Source organism: Diplotaxodon limnothrissa, linkage group LG15, assembly GCF_057381915.1.
Source record: "Diplotaxodon limnothrissa isolate DT_005_m linkage group LG15, D_limnothrissa_male_GT1.1, whole genome shotgun sequence".
NCBI lineage: Eukaryota > Metazoa > Chordata > Actinopteri > Cichliformes > Cichlidae > Diplotaxodon > Diplotaxodon limnothrissa.
Window position 1 is genome coordinate 8,287,944 of NC_140610.1, and position 15,644 is coordinate 8,303,587.

Sequence of the window (15,644 nt, forward strand, 5' to 3'; positions counted from 1 at the left end):
CATTTACAATTTTATTTTTTATTTTTTTTGTTGCTCGTCTGTTGGGAGTCATAACAGCAGTCGCACACTGTGGTATATTTGGCCAGAAATTACAGGATGAATGTTTGATAATGTGATTGGAGCAACATTCCTGGCAACTAGGTTTAAGGCAGTGTTTTTTTTGGTGGCTATGTTATATCTCTGCTCTTCCAGCTCTGTTTCCCTCCTTATCTCTCTCCCCTCTCTTTGCTCAACTCCTTTACCTTTGAGTCAGGTGATATTCTGTGTTTTTCTTATCAAAAATCCTACAATGTTAAGACTGTCTTTTAAATACTAATATTTGGGCATCCCTCCCTGTGCATCTGGTTCATAAATGTGTTACTTTCATTTAAAAAAGGAAGAAAAAAGAAGCAAACAAACAAGTAATTTCCTAAAGCAGCAGGGCACTGTAGGTAGTAGATAAATTGTACATTTTTAGGGGAACATTTTCAGCAGAGGATCAGTTGCTTTTGTGATTATTCAGAGCAGCACGATCCTCTCTGTGCTATGTTTTTGGGTAACAAAATAGGTTTATGGCACAGGAGTAAGGCTTTGACTTTTGGCTCCATAAAAAATAATTGTATCAGTGCATTGTTTTAATCTGTTTGTAAGATTTTTTTCTTTTTCTTTTGATAAACACATAATTCTGAATTATCGCCAAAATAAAAGTCATTTTTCTCTCATTAACTGTTCCCGCTCTAGCTGATTAGCTAAAAATCATTAAAGGAATAAAGTGAAAATGCAAGGGAGCGCAACTCTTCATCCATGTCTTTTTCTTTTTAAGAGCGGTGCTGGAGCAGAATTTGTTTGACGATGACAGTTTCCTGTATGACGAAGCCTCAGACCTGCTGAGATTCCGCACAGCCACGCCCTCCAAAGAGCTGCTTACTGATTGGTACATTAGCAGAGCCCAGGATATCGACTCTTGCTCCAGACAGGTACAAACATTCTGTGTATCCGCTTGTAGCTTACAGTCAGTCACTATATGTTTATTTTACTATGCAAAAGTGTTGAGCCACCCCTCGTTTCTTTCACATTTTTCTAGGAAATTTGGCAAAACCAGAGTTTCAACAATTCTAATGAGCCTGAAAGTCAATATTTGGTATTCTTACCAATTTTTCTTCAGCATAGCCTGCACTGCCTTCAGCAAGCTTTCTTTTAATTTCTTTTACTAAGTAGTCTTCAGGAATAATTCCCCAGGCTTCTTGAACATTCAAAAATCTTCTTTGGATGTTGGCTGCCTTTTGTTCTCTGTCGAAATGATGTTGAGGTCCGAGCTCTGAGGAGGCCAATCCGTGACTGTTAACGTTCCTTTTTATGTTTTTCTATCCACATATGCTTTACTGGATTGGGAGTGTATTTGTGTTCATTGTCATGCTGAAAAATGAATCCATTGTTAATGCTTTCTAGATGGTATTGTATGGTGGAACAAAAGGAAAATCTGATGGTAGTTAACTACATCATTTGACAAGATCTCCAACACCACTGGTTGAAATGCAGCGCCAAACATTGATAGAGCCTCCATCGTGTTTTAGAGATGGTCTTAGACACTGACTGTACCTCACTCCTGACCTCCTCTGTACATAGTGTTAATGATTTGAACCAAAAATTTAAAATTTGTATTTAACACTCCATTAGACCTCTTGCTGTCATACAATTCTTTCTTTCCACTAGTCAAAATATGCCTAATAATACAATTTTTGTATATATACAAAGTTGTCTGTTATGTGTAGACACAACATTCATTGCTTGATCTAGGTGTCTTTTTTATGGTTGAACGATTCAAAGGTCAGTGTTCAGTGGCTTAACAGACAAAAACATTCTTCTGAAAATAGTCGAGTACAAGGACTGGATTGAAAATCAGTAAAAAAAAAAAAAAAAAAATGCCAAGAACTGTTGCTCCAGAGCACTTTTAAAACATTACAAGAATTTCTTACTTTGACCTGGAAGCAAAATTTAATGAAAGATTGCATCTTACCCTTCCTGTGACAGCAGAACTTTTACCTGACCTTGCAGACTGTAATAGCAATAAATGTTTTCCCGCTGACCTCTCATGGCCTTACAAAGCCTTTATTTGTAATTTCAACCTCAACGCTCAAGCATTCAAGCTGTTTTAGAGACTAAAATGATCAGGTGACCTCGCAACTTTTCAATTAGTTTGTTCATCCCTTATTACCGATGCAAATCATTTCCAACTGGTCATAGTTCTTCTGTTAGGGGAAACCTTTTACGTAGACTGTTAACGTTCCTTCTGCTCGATTGGATCTTACAGCTGGGCAGCGGCAGAAAGGAATTAATAGACATCTGGCTATTGAAAAGACAATTGGTTTCGCACACTTCTTTTAGATGATGAGGGCAGAAAAATATAACGACTGCAGACTGCAGAGGGTATGTTGCCTGTCTCCATCAGTCAAGGTCACTTTGATCTGATCTGTGACAGTTATTATCATATTTGCCATATGGACTTCTAATGAAGAGAACCCGAGGCTTATGTCATCCGCGTTCTGATGCTGCAAGTGAAAAATAAGACTTGATAGGACTTGTTTAGTGGAGTAATGGGACGTAAACGCTAGAGCAGCCCGATCTCTCCACCCACACTATCCACGCTGCAGCTCCGTCCCCTCTTTACCTCCATCAGAGTGATGGATCAAGGCTGTCACAGCACTCTCTTTGTCTTTGTGAAAGGACTAACTAGGGTGCAGTCATATCTTTCCCCTTCATTTCTCCGTTTTATCCCTTCCACTTGCTGTAAAGAGGCTGGCGAAATAGAGATTTTGGGGTCCATTGCTCATTTTTGAAGACAACTGGGGAATCGTGCCTTTCATCATCCACTCAAGAGAGAAGGAAAGGGAGAGATTCGAGTGCATGTGTAAAAGGAGGCCTTTGTTAGTCTCAAGGAATCACACCAATTCCCTCTTTCATTCTCTCCCTTGTTCATTTTTAATTAGACCTCATCTTCATTTGCTCTATCACATCTTACTCCAGGAGTCTCTTTGGACTGTCCCGAACTCTCACGTCTCTGGTTATTTCACACATTTAGTTTTTTCTTCACACGAGCAGCAGTGACACAGAAATACATCAGAAAATCTCTGCTGCCATTTGCTGAAGTGTTCTAAACCAGTCACAAAGTGGCAGGAGGCGAGACACTGATGGGAAGATTGACAAGATGACTCAGAGAGAGACACACGAGCTAGGGCAAGCAGAGAATGGAAGTGCAGCCGAAAGAGGAGATAAATGCTGGGCCGATGCAACAGCCCTTGTTAGGTTAGTGTATTACAAACACAGAAAGAGGAGAGGGCAGCACAGATAGGTGTGGAGATAAAAAGGGAAAGCAATCTCATGGAAAGAGCTGTCTGTGGGGAAGAAAATCACCAGTTATAAGGGGATAAAAGGGTAGGAATAAAGGATATTAAAACCAAGTGGTTGTTGTGCTGGCAACGAAATGGCACAAAATGAGAGGGTGGCTTTGAAAACAAGACAGAGCGTGGGGAGGCTGGCATACAGAAAAGGCAAAGGGGCAGGCTGGGAGTTCAAATGGAGGCTAGTGTGGTGACTGTTACTTCGAAGAGGTGGGAGGGAAGGGAACAGGATTAAAATTGAGCAGAGCTGATGAGAAAATGTAAAAATTCCGTTTGAAAGAAAGGAGTGTGATAGGACGAGGGTGAGAGACAAAGAAGCATCAAATTGAGTTGGAATATTACAGTGAAGAGTGAAATCTGCCGTTGTGGCGAGGGGGGGGAGAGCACAAAGAGAGAGGGTCGTGTTACAGAAAGACGAGGGGAGGGGATGGAGATGAGGTCGTAATTAAAAAGTGTGAGATTTCAACATCTGAATTGTCTGTGGTTAGCTGGGGAATCTATCTCTGGAGAGCAGGGAGGAGCGGAAAGAACGAGGAGGATCTACACTCACAGTTAGATCAATAGACTTCCCCCTCTCATTGTATCTAATTGCTCAGACTCTGAGTCAAGGTGATTTGGGTTTTGGGTTGAATGTGTGTGTGTTTGTGGGGATACTTTTTGCAAATGAAGACATGCAGTTATTTATTCAACAATAAGTAATGTGTGTTGAGATAAGCTGAAGACAACAAGATTGCATTGATTGTGTATCTGTGTTTCTGTGTGCCTGTGGGCACTTGTGCCTTTGTGTAGGAAAGATGCAGCAAGGATGTGTGCGCTGTCTCTAAAAGGTGTAGAAAAGGCAATCATCACCGCAGGACCCAGCAGCATCTGCTATTGATTGGCTAACATCCACAGGTGGCCGAGCATCAATTGGCTGGGCGTATTGCCGGCATATAGCTGGTTGCATATTGATTGGTTGCTTTTCTGGATGGAATTGTATCGATTAGGAGCAGCAGGAAGCCCAAAACCTCAATGTTTTATTGCTGAAGGTCTAATGATTGGATATTAGTAATGACTGACAACTATTATTTGCTTTTGGATTGGACGGGATATTGTTTTTTCCACGTCCCAATCCAGTTATCTCGGCAACAATTTTTATTGAACGAACATTGCTGCAAACAGGCTTTTTATTTGCCTTCTGCCCAAGTGTCATGGTTAAGAGGTTGGGTTAGTGTGTGTGTGTGTGTGTGTGTGTGTGTGTGTGTGTGTGTATACACAGTTTGGCCCATAAGTATTCAAACAATAATGACTTTTCTAGTTTTGTTTCTGTACACCAACACTATGGATGTTAATTGAGCAAATCCATAAGTGATTGAAGATTTTTAGCTTTAATTCAAGGAGTTTAACACACCTTCATCAATAGAAGCACGGAGGCTTTAAAACAAGGCGAAAACCACTGGTTGCACAGAAGAAGAGGAAATTCGGGACAGAACATCTCAAAGAGCCTGCACAGTCCTGGAACACATTCTTTGGGAGTGTGAAACCAAGATTAGCTTGATTTCATTTCTATAGATGCCCCTAGAGTCTTCTCATCTAACTCACAACATGAAACTATTAAAGTGCTCCATAAATTACATAACATGCTCTCTGTTGACACATTTTATTGCCATTCAAGTTGCGGAGTCAGCAGTCTAAGCAGACACGGGGTACCAATGTGCTCTCCAGCCAGGTGAGAGATGTAATCTCAATAGCGTGTATTGGGATCTCCTCCCAGTAGGACATAACTACTCCAAGTCAGATGCCTGAACCACCTCCACTGGCTCCAGAGTAGTGACCCCTATAACTAACCTATTCAACCTGTTCCTGTGAGAGGGTGGTGTTGCCCCAAAGTATGCATGGCAAATTTTTCATCACTGTTGACAATTATGCTGTTGGTGGTTTATGAACGCGTTTCTTTTGTTAAACAATGGAAGTGCTGATATGCTCTTTATCATGTAAGCTAAAGGCCTGAGACAACAGATCTTGGTACAGCTGGCTGGAAATTCGTTCGTTCTTTCTCCCACGTTGCCAAAACGGCAGCCACTGAGTGTACAGTGCATTGTTTCACACTCGACCGTTTGACCTTTATCAGGTCTTTTATCACAACACCATCTGTGTACTTGTGATACACAGTGTGAACGAATGCATGCACTGAAGATATTATGGAAGTATGAAAGTACCCAATCTGAGGCACAGTAACAGTGTGTTTAATATCTCACTGACAGTGCTCGTTCCTTAAAACGTCCAAGTATAGGAGACGTTAAGAAGTTAGTGAAAGTGTGATGTTGACCACTGATCTTGTCTTTTTTTTTTTTTCTTTTTCAATGTACTTTTAAGTAGAATTCATGTAGTCAGCCTCCTCTAACCTGTTTTCAAGCGTGTTTTTCATTTGGTTTTCTTTGTTTCTTGTCTCAGGTGGACTGCGCCCTGTCGCTGGTGCGTCTTGGGAAGGAGCGGGAAATCCCCGGGCTGGAGCGATTATGCGATGACTTGGTCACCATGGAAACACTTGTGTATGAGACATCATGTGAACTGGGTCTGACTCTTAAAGATTTTCAGCAGCTCAGCGACATTGACAAACTCCGCCTGCTCATGAAAAACGTACGTGACTTAATTTTCCACCTGCTTAACTGCACACTGGGAAAGGTTGACCCCCACCACAGAAACGGTTATACTTTTAGCTGCACAAAATCATGTATGCACAGCAGGTCTGGTAACTGAAAAGCTCTGTACAAAAGCTGGAAGATAAAATACCAATAAAAAGTTTGGACACATTCGGTACGTGTGTCCAAACTTTTTACTGTTTCTAATTGTCTTTGTTTTTATCTTCATTATAATGAATGTCATTCATTTCATAATTTCTTTCTTTTATCCTTTTCAAATGCAAATAATTTCTTTCTTTTTTTTTTTCTCAGTTGAAAAACGTTGTTTTCCTCACGCGACGCTGTTAAATTGCGTTTCCCAGCCCGCTTGCTTTGTTTCACAGCCTGTCTGGGTGTTCATTGTCTGAACAAATACAAAGCTTGCCTCCCATTTCTCTGCCATTACATTTCTTCATACAGTTCCACTTTATAGTTACTTTATTGTCCTTGATTGTTGCTTAAAGAAACATAATTTATGCTAATTGCAACTGGAATAGGCAACAAACAGAAAAATTTAAAAGACTAATTGAACGGCAGCCTCCAAGTAAATTAGTTCCTTTTCATTCCTGAAATCACTCATATTTGATGATACGAGCTTCCTTTCCAACAGCAACATGAGAGCTATGAAAGCTATTCTATATAGCAGGTACTACAGTTACAAGTCCCCTTGGAGTACATAATATGAGCTGTCCTCTAAATTGTAGCTAATAACTGCCAGCTTTAGCCTATGAGGCCCATTGCCAGTGGTATCTGCCACACAGGCAGGCAGCCAGCAAATGTTGTTGACTGCACTAACACATGCTGTTTGACTGGTACTCCCTCTGGACGCTCTGTGTGTGTATGTACATGTGTCTGTGTCTGTGTGTGTGGTTGTGTGTGTTTGAGTGTTTACCAAACTCGCCTAGATTAAATCTCCCTCTTTGCCTGCGTCTGATGTCTTTCTTTATCAGAGAGACAGTACAGCAAAGCAAAAATGTTGCGCGTGGGTGTGCAAGTTTGCATTTAGCATTCAAGTATTTATTTATTTATTTATTTTCAATCTCATTTTTCCTGCTGATGCTCTCTTATCTGTATATCCTGAGTCAGAGCTGTCGCAAGGTGGGTGCAAGGCCTTGCACGAACTTGACATGCATCTGCTCAAATCACATCGCAGCCCACATACTGCAGCTATTATGGTTCAAGTTCAGGCTTAATTGCATGGCACAATTTCATGTAAATGCGGTTTGAAGTACTTTGCAATTTTCTAACAAACATTCAAAAACAGAGAAAAAAAAAATATTCGACTAACTTTCCTTGATGTTCCACACACACGCACACACTCATGTCTTGCGTTCTTATCTGTAACACAGCACCATCGTGCAGACATCCCATCATTCCCAAATTCATTCTGCAGCTTGATAAACACACAGCAGTGTCAGTATTATTGTCTTGGTTAAAAGTTTAAACTTTTGGACTACATTCACTTTTAACCCTTAATTTGCCAGAAGAAGCAAAGACTAGCTTTCTGGGGATATGAGGTGAATCGTGGTTGCAGAAAGCATTCACAAGATAATGCTGTCTGAACATGGACAGGAAAAAAATCAGCCGTGTCAAGATTTTACAATGTACACATTTTGATATCGATTACTACCCAGAAAGACACATTAAGACAAAGTAAAACCACCTTTAGTAGTAGTTGTGTCTCCTGGACCGCTTTACGTAATGATGATACTCAAACTTATATACACACACGCACACACACACACACACACACACACACACACACACACACACTCATAGTCACAAGCTGAGAGCAATACCAACCATGCTGTTGCGGCTTGTAACAAGGAGCACTGCAGCAGATGGTATGACCCCCATAGAGCCTTGATCTCAACATCTTGGATTCAGTCTGGTTGCCATAAAGAGACGGAGGCATTCGAGATGGCATAAATCCACTGAAGAACTGTGGCAAGTTCTTCAAGGTGATTAGAACAGTTTACCTGCCAAATCCCTTCAAAAAATAAATAAATAAAATGAGTATGAGTACCTCTTAAAGGCAAAGGGTGGCTGCATCAAATGCTTATTTGATTTTTTTTTCTTTTTACTGAAATCCATATAAAGTTAATTGATCAATAAAAACTGATAATGGCTTTTTATAAAGCATTTTTATAGCGTCATTACTTTTAGTGCCCTAATGCCAAATGCCAAAAAGTCTTCACTGGTACAGCATCACAAAATTGCTGCTCCCAAAGTTGGCTATTGGAGAGGATGCTGTAGGAAATTTATAGGTGATTGGTGCAAAATCTGTCTTTTTCACTGTGGAAATTAGCTCAGCTTGTGCTATGTAACTGCTTGGTGTTTGGATCAGAAACCTGGTGACATGTCAGCAGGCTCTTAAAAGCCAGAAAGGCTTAGCTCAGTGAAATATGTGTGTCTCTGTGTTGGTAGTTTAATCAGTGTGTGATTTAGAGAAAGCTCAGACCCCTTGTTATTTGTGATCAGTGCAGTATTTCCATTATTTCCATGTAGTTCACAATAATTTTTGTGCAACTGACAGATTGGCTTTCTAAATTTAGCCCATAGGAGTATATGCTATATGACTGCAAACAGAAAGGTATATAACTCATTAATAGTCTTTTATATAAAAGAAAACAAATGAATTTAACAACCATTCCACCCAGAGGTTCTCCTTTATTGGAAGAGCTAAGTTCATTTTATTTACATAAACATGTAAATGTAAAGCGCAACAAATGAAGAGCATAAAATCAGTGACTAGAGTTTCTTAGGCTAAAATTCCTACCAGTAGAATACTACTCACTTTAAGTGAATTATCTATTCAACACACTAGGTCACATTATTTTTAGTATCCTGCCTGAATTGCATCTTTAAGTATCTTTAATTTCTTTCTGTTATCAGTCCAGCACCGAGCACTACGTGAAAGACTCCTTCCAGTGGATGGTGCCATTCCTACATCGCTGTGAGGGACAGAAAGAGGGTTCTGCTAAATCTCTGCTCAGAGAATACCTGGTCAGCCTGGCCCAGGAAGACCTCACCCTGCCCCTCATCATTTTCAAGCACTCCAAACCTGATGCAAGTATCCGTATACATACACACACACAATGCACAAGTGTAGTCGGCGTCACACTTGGGTAACCATAAATGGAGAGACAGGAAAATGAAAGCACATCCACGCAGACATTGCAGCTCTGGCTGTTTGTGTGATGTCAAGGCCGATGTTGTTGCCCCTGCGCTGTAAATGCTGTATTTATGACCCCATAAGGACGCAGCCAAGGACAGGTCTCTGGGCCATTAGAAGCCATGAACCACACACACACAAACACTCCAGAGGAAGAAAATGCTTAAATTGATGCAATGCTTCAGTGTGTAGGTACAAATAAATTACGGGGTCAATCACACATTGATATGCACATACTGACTCTTATTCTTCTCTCCTCCAGTGCCAGCAGAAGATTATTGGGGACCCAGACCAGCTGATGGAGGTCGCTTTGGAGTGCATCTACAGCTGTGAGAGAGACGACCAGCTCAGCCTGTGTTATGAAATCTTGGAGTGTCTGCCACAGAGGGGCTACGGGTCAGACGCACGCATCCACGCACACAAATCGCACGCAAATTGCACACACACGATGCCGTGCACGATAACGCACAAGTCAATAAGTCAATTGGGCATATTCTGGTAATGACAGAAGTAAGCTTTATACATTAGATAAGCCATGATATAAGGATATTAAAGCAGTCCGGCGCTGCCTCGCCCACAAGAATACATTGCTTCCAAGCAACCCACCTTTTTCCTTTCCTTTCACCTTTCCATCTCTCTTAGGACCTATCAATAAACCTAACTACTGCCTTAGGTGCTGCTCCTCTCCCCTTGTAACTTTCTTTCCCTCCTCCTCTTCTCTCTTTTACGCTTAGCTCTGACTCCAAGGAGCCATCAGTTAGCGTAGCTACAGTCTACACAGTATTTCCTACCTGATGGTATTGCTGTCTCTGCCTTTCTCTCCCCCACCTCTTCTGCAGCACATTTTATTTCATATAGCAAGAGAGGCTGTCCTTTAGGTTCCCCATGAGGCTGTGTGGGTATGTAGTGCATTTGAAGGAGACTGAGCGGATAGTGAAGGGCTGAGGATGGGAGGGGGGGGTCATTAGAGTGTCAAGAGTAGCTGAAATTAATCCTAATGACTTATTCTTGGAAGAATTATCCATCCAGTGTGCACATTATTTGAGAAATTAAATGACCACTTTTGGCGAGCTTTGTTGTTTATTGTTCACTTGCTACAGTATGACAGCCATGATTTTCAGCAATTAGATCTTTTTCCTTTAGCAACTGGCTCACGTAGCTCCAGTTTGATATGCATTGCTGTGAGTGGCATGTATTTATTTCCCCTAAATAATGCCACAGTGGGGATAACTGTACTGAAACAAGTCACTGTTATGGGCAACAAGCAATGTTTGGTTGGGGACATGATTTCAGCCGCAGTGCAGCCTTCCACTAAACTGAGCAAGTGTAACGCAGACAGATAAGCGTGTCGGTTTTACATTTTAAAGTTGTGAATTAAAGATACATTTTTTTAGCACATGTCATGGTGAGTTATCGATCATCAATCTGTCCATTTACAATTCACAAGAATTGTCACTGATGAGCTACTACATCATTGATGTTCTGGTTTCCACTTTTCCTTATCATAATATTCCATAATATTATTAATGTAGACTAATCTAAGCTATTTGCTGGGTTACTTTATTTAAATCACAAAAATGTATTTTCCCTCCTTAAAAAAACATGAACATAAACCTTTTTTATGATCTTATTAGCATTTCTAAGCAATCAGCAACAAACAAATTGTTGGATCTGTTTTTACCTTAATGGCACACTAGCTAATCCTGAAAAGCTACTCAATAACGTATACATTGCTAGCACCCGTATTAATATTACTTCTTTTACTATCAGTGAAGTTTACATCGATAAATGTAGCTATTTTATTGATTATCCAAATATGAGCACTGCTATTACTTTACAGTGTATTTAGCTAGCTATTTGTTTTCAAAGATATACCCATGATCCATTTAAATGTGAAAAAGCTTCTCGTTGACAAATTGTTAGCAGACTTATTATAGTTTTGTATCATCTAATGACGTTTTATTTATTTATTTTCTTTGTTTTGTTTTTAGTTTAGTTTTTATTAGATTCAGTGTTAATTTTAGCCTTTTTAATTCTTCTTCTTATTGTTATTATATGTAGGGATATGAAAGAGGCAACATTTATAGAAATCAGTGCAGTTATTACAATAAAAACACAGAACTGTTTGAATGCTGTTGACTCAGTCTTGTAAACATCCAGTCTCAATAAACATGCCCATCCATGCCTCATCAGGCATATTTTAATTTAATTGAATAGTTTTCCAAGTTTGCAAAATTGTTTTACTTAGTTAATTTTTTTCCCCCCAAAAGAGTTTATTTCCTTTATTTCTTTTTAAAAGTACCAAGAAAGTACCAAGTAGTTGATCTTTACAAAAAGAGCACAATGACAAACTTTTTTTTTCTCATGGCGCAAAGTAAAAAGAGGAGAATATTTAAATAGGATGCAGAAAACTGATTTCCTTATGTTTGCGACACGTGGTTTACTGCTAGTTGCATTGATTTTTAATGCCGCTTGATATTAAAATGAAGGAACTGACTACAGCTAGAAACAACCACAACTTTTATAGATCACCCCCAGTATATTTTACTGTATATTGTACAAGTTACCCTCTTTATGTCTCTCATTTAATATTTAATTGCTTTATAATATATAATAAATTGCAAGTTTTAATGAACACTCCATTAAAAAAAATCGCTTTATGGTTACACTTTTGCTTTCGGTGAGCATAATACCCATATATGCATTTCAGACTAAACATTTCCTTTCTGCTAGACAGGCCAGCTTTCTGCAGTGTTTGGTTTAGGAGTGCTGCAAGGTGCTATACTGTATATGCAATGCCTTCAATTTAGCATTTCTCTCAGGAGTGATGTGTCTGACTTACTAAGCTGAAAATTGCTACCCCGGCCAAGAATATTACAGATTTCTGCAAGCTAGGAGAGAAACCATGACTTAGTAGTTTCAACCCAATTTTCTGATATTTCTTGTGAGACAGCTTAATTAGGTCTAAATCTGCTCAGAAGAATGTAACGTGCGTTCACCCTTAGAGAGTGGGAAATCCAAAAATGGACAAGTGATTGAGGAGAGGGGAAAAAATAGAATGAGGGAGAAATGGGTATTAAAAAGAGGAAGAGCTGGAGGTGGAGATGCACAGACAGTCAGAGATGGGGGTGAAAAAGCAGAGAAATGGAAAGGTCAGATTTTTTATTTTTAAATGAACAAATAAATAAATAGATACATTTAAAAAAAAAAAAAAAAAACCCTCACTCGCTCACTGACACACATTCACAGTCACTGATGCTCATAAACAGAAGGTTGTTTCATCAGGGTCAGTACTCTAGTGGGGCGCAGGCCAGCCTGACCCAAAATCCTTTGCCTCAAGGCACAGCATCATGGGGTTTTATTTTTAGTGGAAAATCAGTACAGCCTCACTGGTTGACCACATACGCACACATTTACGGTACAGTGTAGAAACTGTACTGCCATAAATACGCACACAGGCATGCGCTTGGGGATTAGGCGTACACTTTATGATGCAAATCTTTTTCCTACTTTGCGTTCTACTTTATTTATTCCAATTTAATTTTAGTAACACAGACTTACAGAGAAGTAACAACTCTTTTTGTGTGTTTTATTGTTCTACAGGCCACAGACAGACATCACTCCATCACTCCATGATCAGGTGGACAAACTTGAGAAGCACCTGAGGTAAAGTAATACAGTCTGTCAGCTTTCACTTCCTCCTCTCTCTTGTTGTCTTCTGTCAGCACAAACAGTTGGATTTACAAATCAGAGCTGGTTCCAGACTTTGAGGTATGAGGATTTGCTGCTTTTTCTTTTCCTGTAATAGACTCGATTTAACATTGTGTGTTTTGATCTTACTTTAAAAAAAAACAAAAAACTTAAGTATTCACACTCCAATGTTTCTTGTCTGTATTTATTGGCAGGGCACATAAATTGTTGGGAGGAACAGCTCTTTAGTTTTTGTGATTATTGCTGCAATGCTTTGGAAACGTTCAATGTGTAGAAATGCTTATTGCTTCCCTCCCTTTATATGTGCCTGATTGGATGGGGGTGGTGGGTGGGTACACATACAACTTGCGCACATGCTCAGTATCAAGAGTCCGGTGTGTGTCCCATGGCACAAGCTCAGGCAATTTCTCTGTTACAGGTTTAAATCGGCCATGTGCCTCTGTCTCTCTTTCTCATCCACCCTGCTCCTCAGGGTGAACTTGCAAACACAAAGCACTGATGAGGAGGAAGGATGAAGGTGGGGATTGGGGGAGGGAAGGAGGGCAGGAGCCTGGGGAAATGGGAATGTGGATGATGATGAAGAGGAGGAGGAGGAAGCAGCAACAGGAAGCAGCGTTAAGGCTTAGTGTGTCCTTTCACATACAAGTTTACTCACATATTTGCACACAGACATAGGCAGCTATGCACAAACACACGCCGGGGTGGGAGGTGGGGGTAGTGTGTTCGTGTACGTTTGTGTTGAAGCGCAGTGACTCACATGCTCGTATCCAGATGAATCAGGCAGTAAATGCAAAGTGTCTTCTTACCGAGCGCCTCCAGAATGAAAGCCGTTTTCAGCTGCTGCCACTTGCTGGTGCATTAATATGTGCATAGGAACATGCAGACCCCCCCTCCTCCGACACACACACACACACACACACACACACACATGGACACTTCACACTTGAGCAAACATGCACACACAAACACAGTTGTAAATATCAGGGCTTGTTGTATGTCTTACACTCACACATATAGCTACACACACACACACACACAGAGGCACCTGTTTACTATGGTAATGAGTTGCAGCAGAGAGTGAACATCTGTAGCAGCACGACCCTGTTGAGGCTGGTGGTGCCATGCTAATCCCTCACCGACACACATGCACACACGCTTTCACTGTTTCTCTGTCCCTTGGTCATATAAGACTGCATGCATTCACGTGCTCCTAGGTGCTGTCACTTTGACGTGTAGTTTATCACGCTGCTCTTCAGTCTTGCTCTACGTTTGCTCCATCTGCACCGCGACTCGCAAATGACTTTCTGCTGCCAAAATAATAAACAGCTTAGAGTTTAAGTGTCTTCTGTCGCTCTCCCTTGGATCGCTCACAGGTATCATTTTGCCATGTTTTTGTCTTGCTTGGCGTTTCCAACTGTGACGCTTACTGATGCCAGTCATCCTGTCTTTGTGTTTTTTGTTTTTCCTGAATTAATGTTTTGAAAAATGTAACTTTTGTTTTTTCGTTGTGGTTTCATTGTGTGATTTTCCTAATCTTAGTTTGTGTGATCATATTAGTGGTTTCCCCCTTAATGACAACAGTGATTACATGTTATATTTGTCCATCTATTCCAATGCCTAACAGTGTGGTTGAGGTTCTGGAGAAACATGGTCTACAGAAGCCCATCTCGTATGTGAAAAACAGCCAGAACAATGACGAGGAAGCCCACCAGCTAATGGTCAAACTGTGTCGTCACACCGGCCGCAAGTATGAGCTTTGAAAAGTACACATGTATGAATAGACACATAGAAATAAATGCCACAAACATGCTGAACGTTTGTGTGTGTCCAGAAACCCTCCAGTGAGTGAGAATATGTGGAGAGTTCTACTACAGGACCTGCTGGATATGCAGCAGAACGTTTACACTTGCCTAAAACCAGAGACGTGCCATCAGGTAAAACACTTCAGCAATATTGGGAAGATTTGTGTTGGCAAGGTGCATCCAGTATTCACTCTGATTTTAATTGGGATTCTAATTTTAGCTAGAGACAGGTGGATCTCACTGAGGAACCAAAGACACTTTTTATATTTATTTATTTCACTCCAGTTGAGTTCATAATTTTCAAAACTGACATCAGGCTGTACTGTGGAAAACTTGAAATTAGCTAGCTAGTGTGATCACGATCTCATAACAAAAAGTTTTATTGTGGGTTTTGTAAACTTTTTGGCAAAGAATATTCACTTCAGCTGGCTAATGGGATGAACGCTTGTTTAGAGCAGTTCCTCATTAGCGTTATCTTGTTGTCCATTATTTATATACAGTTTTATTCAAAACACGCATTATCCATAGGTTGTTAGGACTTGTACTAACATTAAACGTGTAATTAAATGTGTTAATGTGCCTGCATTTTCATTTTGTGCCTTCGGTGACACTGTGGTCTATAATTCACACATTAAGCTGCATGTTACCGCTCTCAGGGAGAGTTCAGATAAAATACTAGAGTGCTACAATGTTACAACTTTTGTTCGGTTAAACGCTGCCTCTCCCTGCATAATATCTCTCCTCCTCCCTGACCGCTGCAGGTTTTTGTCGAGTCCCTGCTGTGCTCCAGCCGAGTGGAGAACATACGCCTGGCAGGACAGCTCATGCACTGCTCCAAGGTACATTAAATAAGACGCTCCTTCGCAGAATTACACTCCAGCTTCACCCTGGGTTGTCCGAATATTAAACTGCTTATTAA

At 40.4% G+C, this 15,644-nt stretch overlaps 1 protein-coding gene across 1 annotated transcript in view; it reads left to right on the forward strand.

Annotated features, from left to right (window-relative positions):
- Positions 1-15,644, forward strand: part of nbas (NBAS subunit of NRZ tethering complex) — a 184,714-nt gene that overhangs the window by 40,372 nt on the left and 128,698 nt on the right. The window contains exons 23-30 of the mRNA XM_085373435.1: positions 803-956; positions 5,811-5,996; positions 8,933-9,106; positions 9,475-9,608; positions 12,816-12,878; positions 14,548-14,670; positions 14,755-14,857; positions 15,487-15,564. Coding sequence (XP_085229561.1) covers positions 803-956; positions 5,811-5,996; positions 8,933-9,106; positions 9,475-9,608; positions 12,816-12,878; positions 14,548-14,670; positions 14,755-14,857; positions 15,487-15,564 — 1,015 coding nt within the window. The remainder of the gene's footprint in view (positions 1-802; positions 957-5,810; positions 5,997-8,932; positions 9,107-9,474; positions 9,609-12,815; positions 12,879-14,547; positions 14,671-14,754; positions 14,858-15,486; positions 15,565-15,644) is intronic.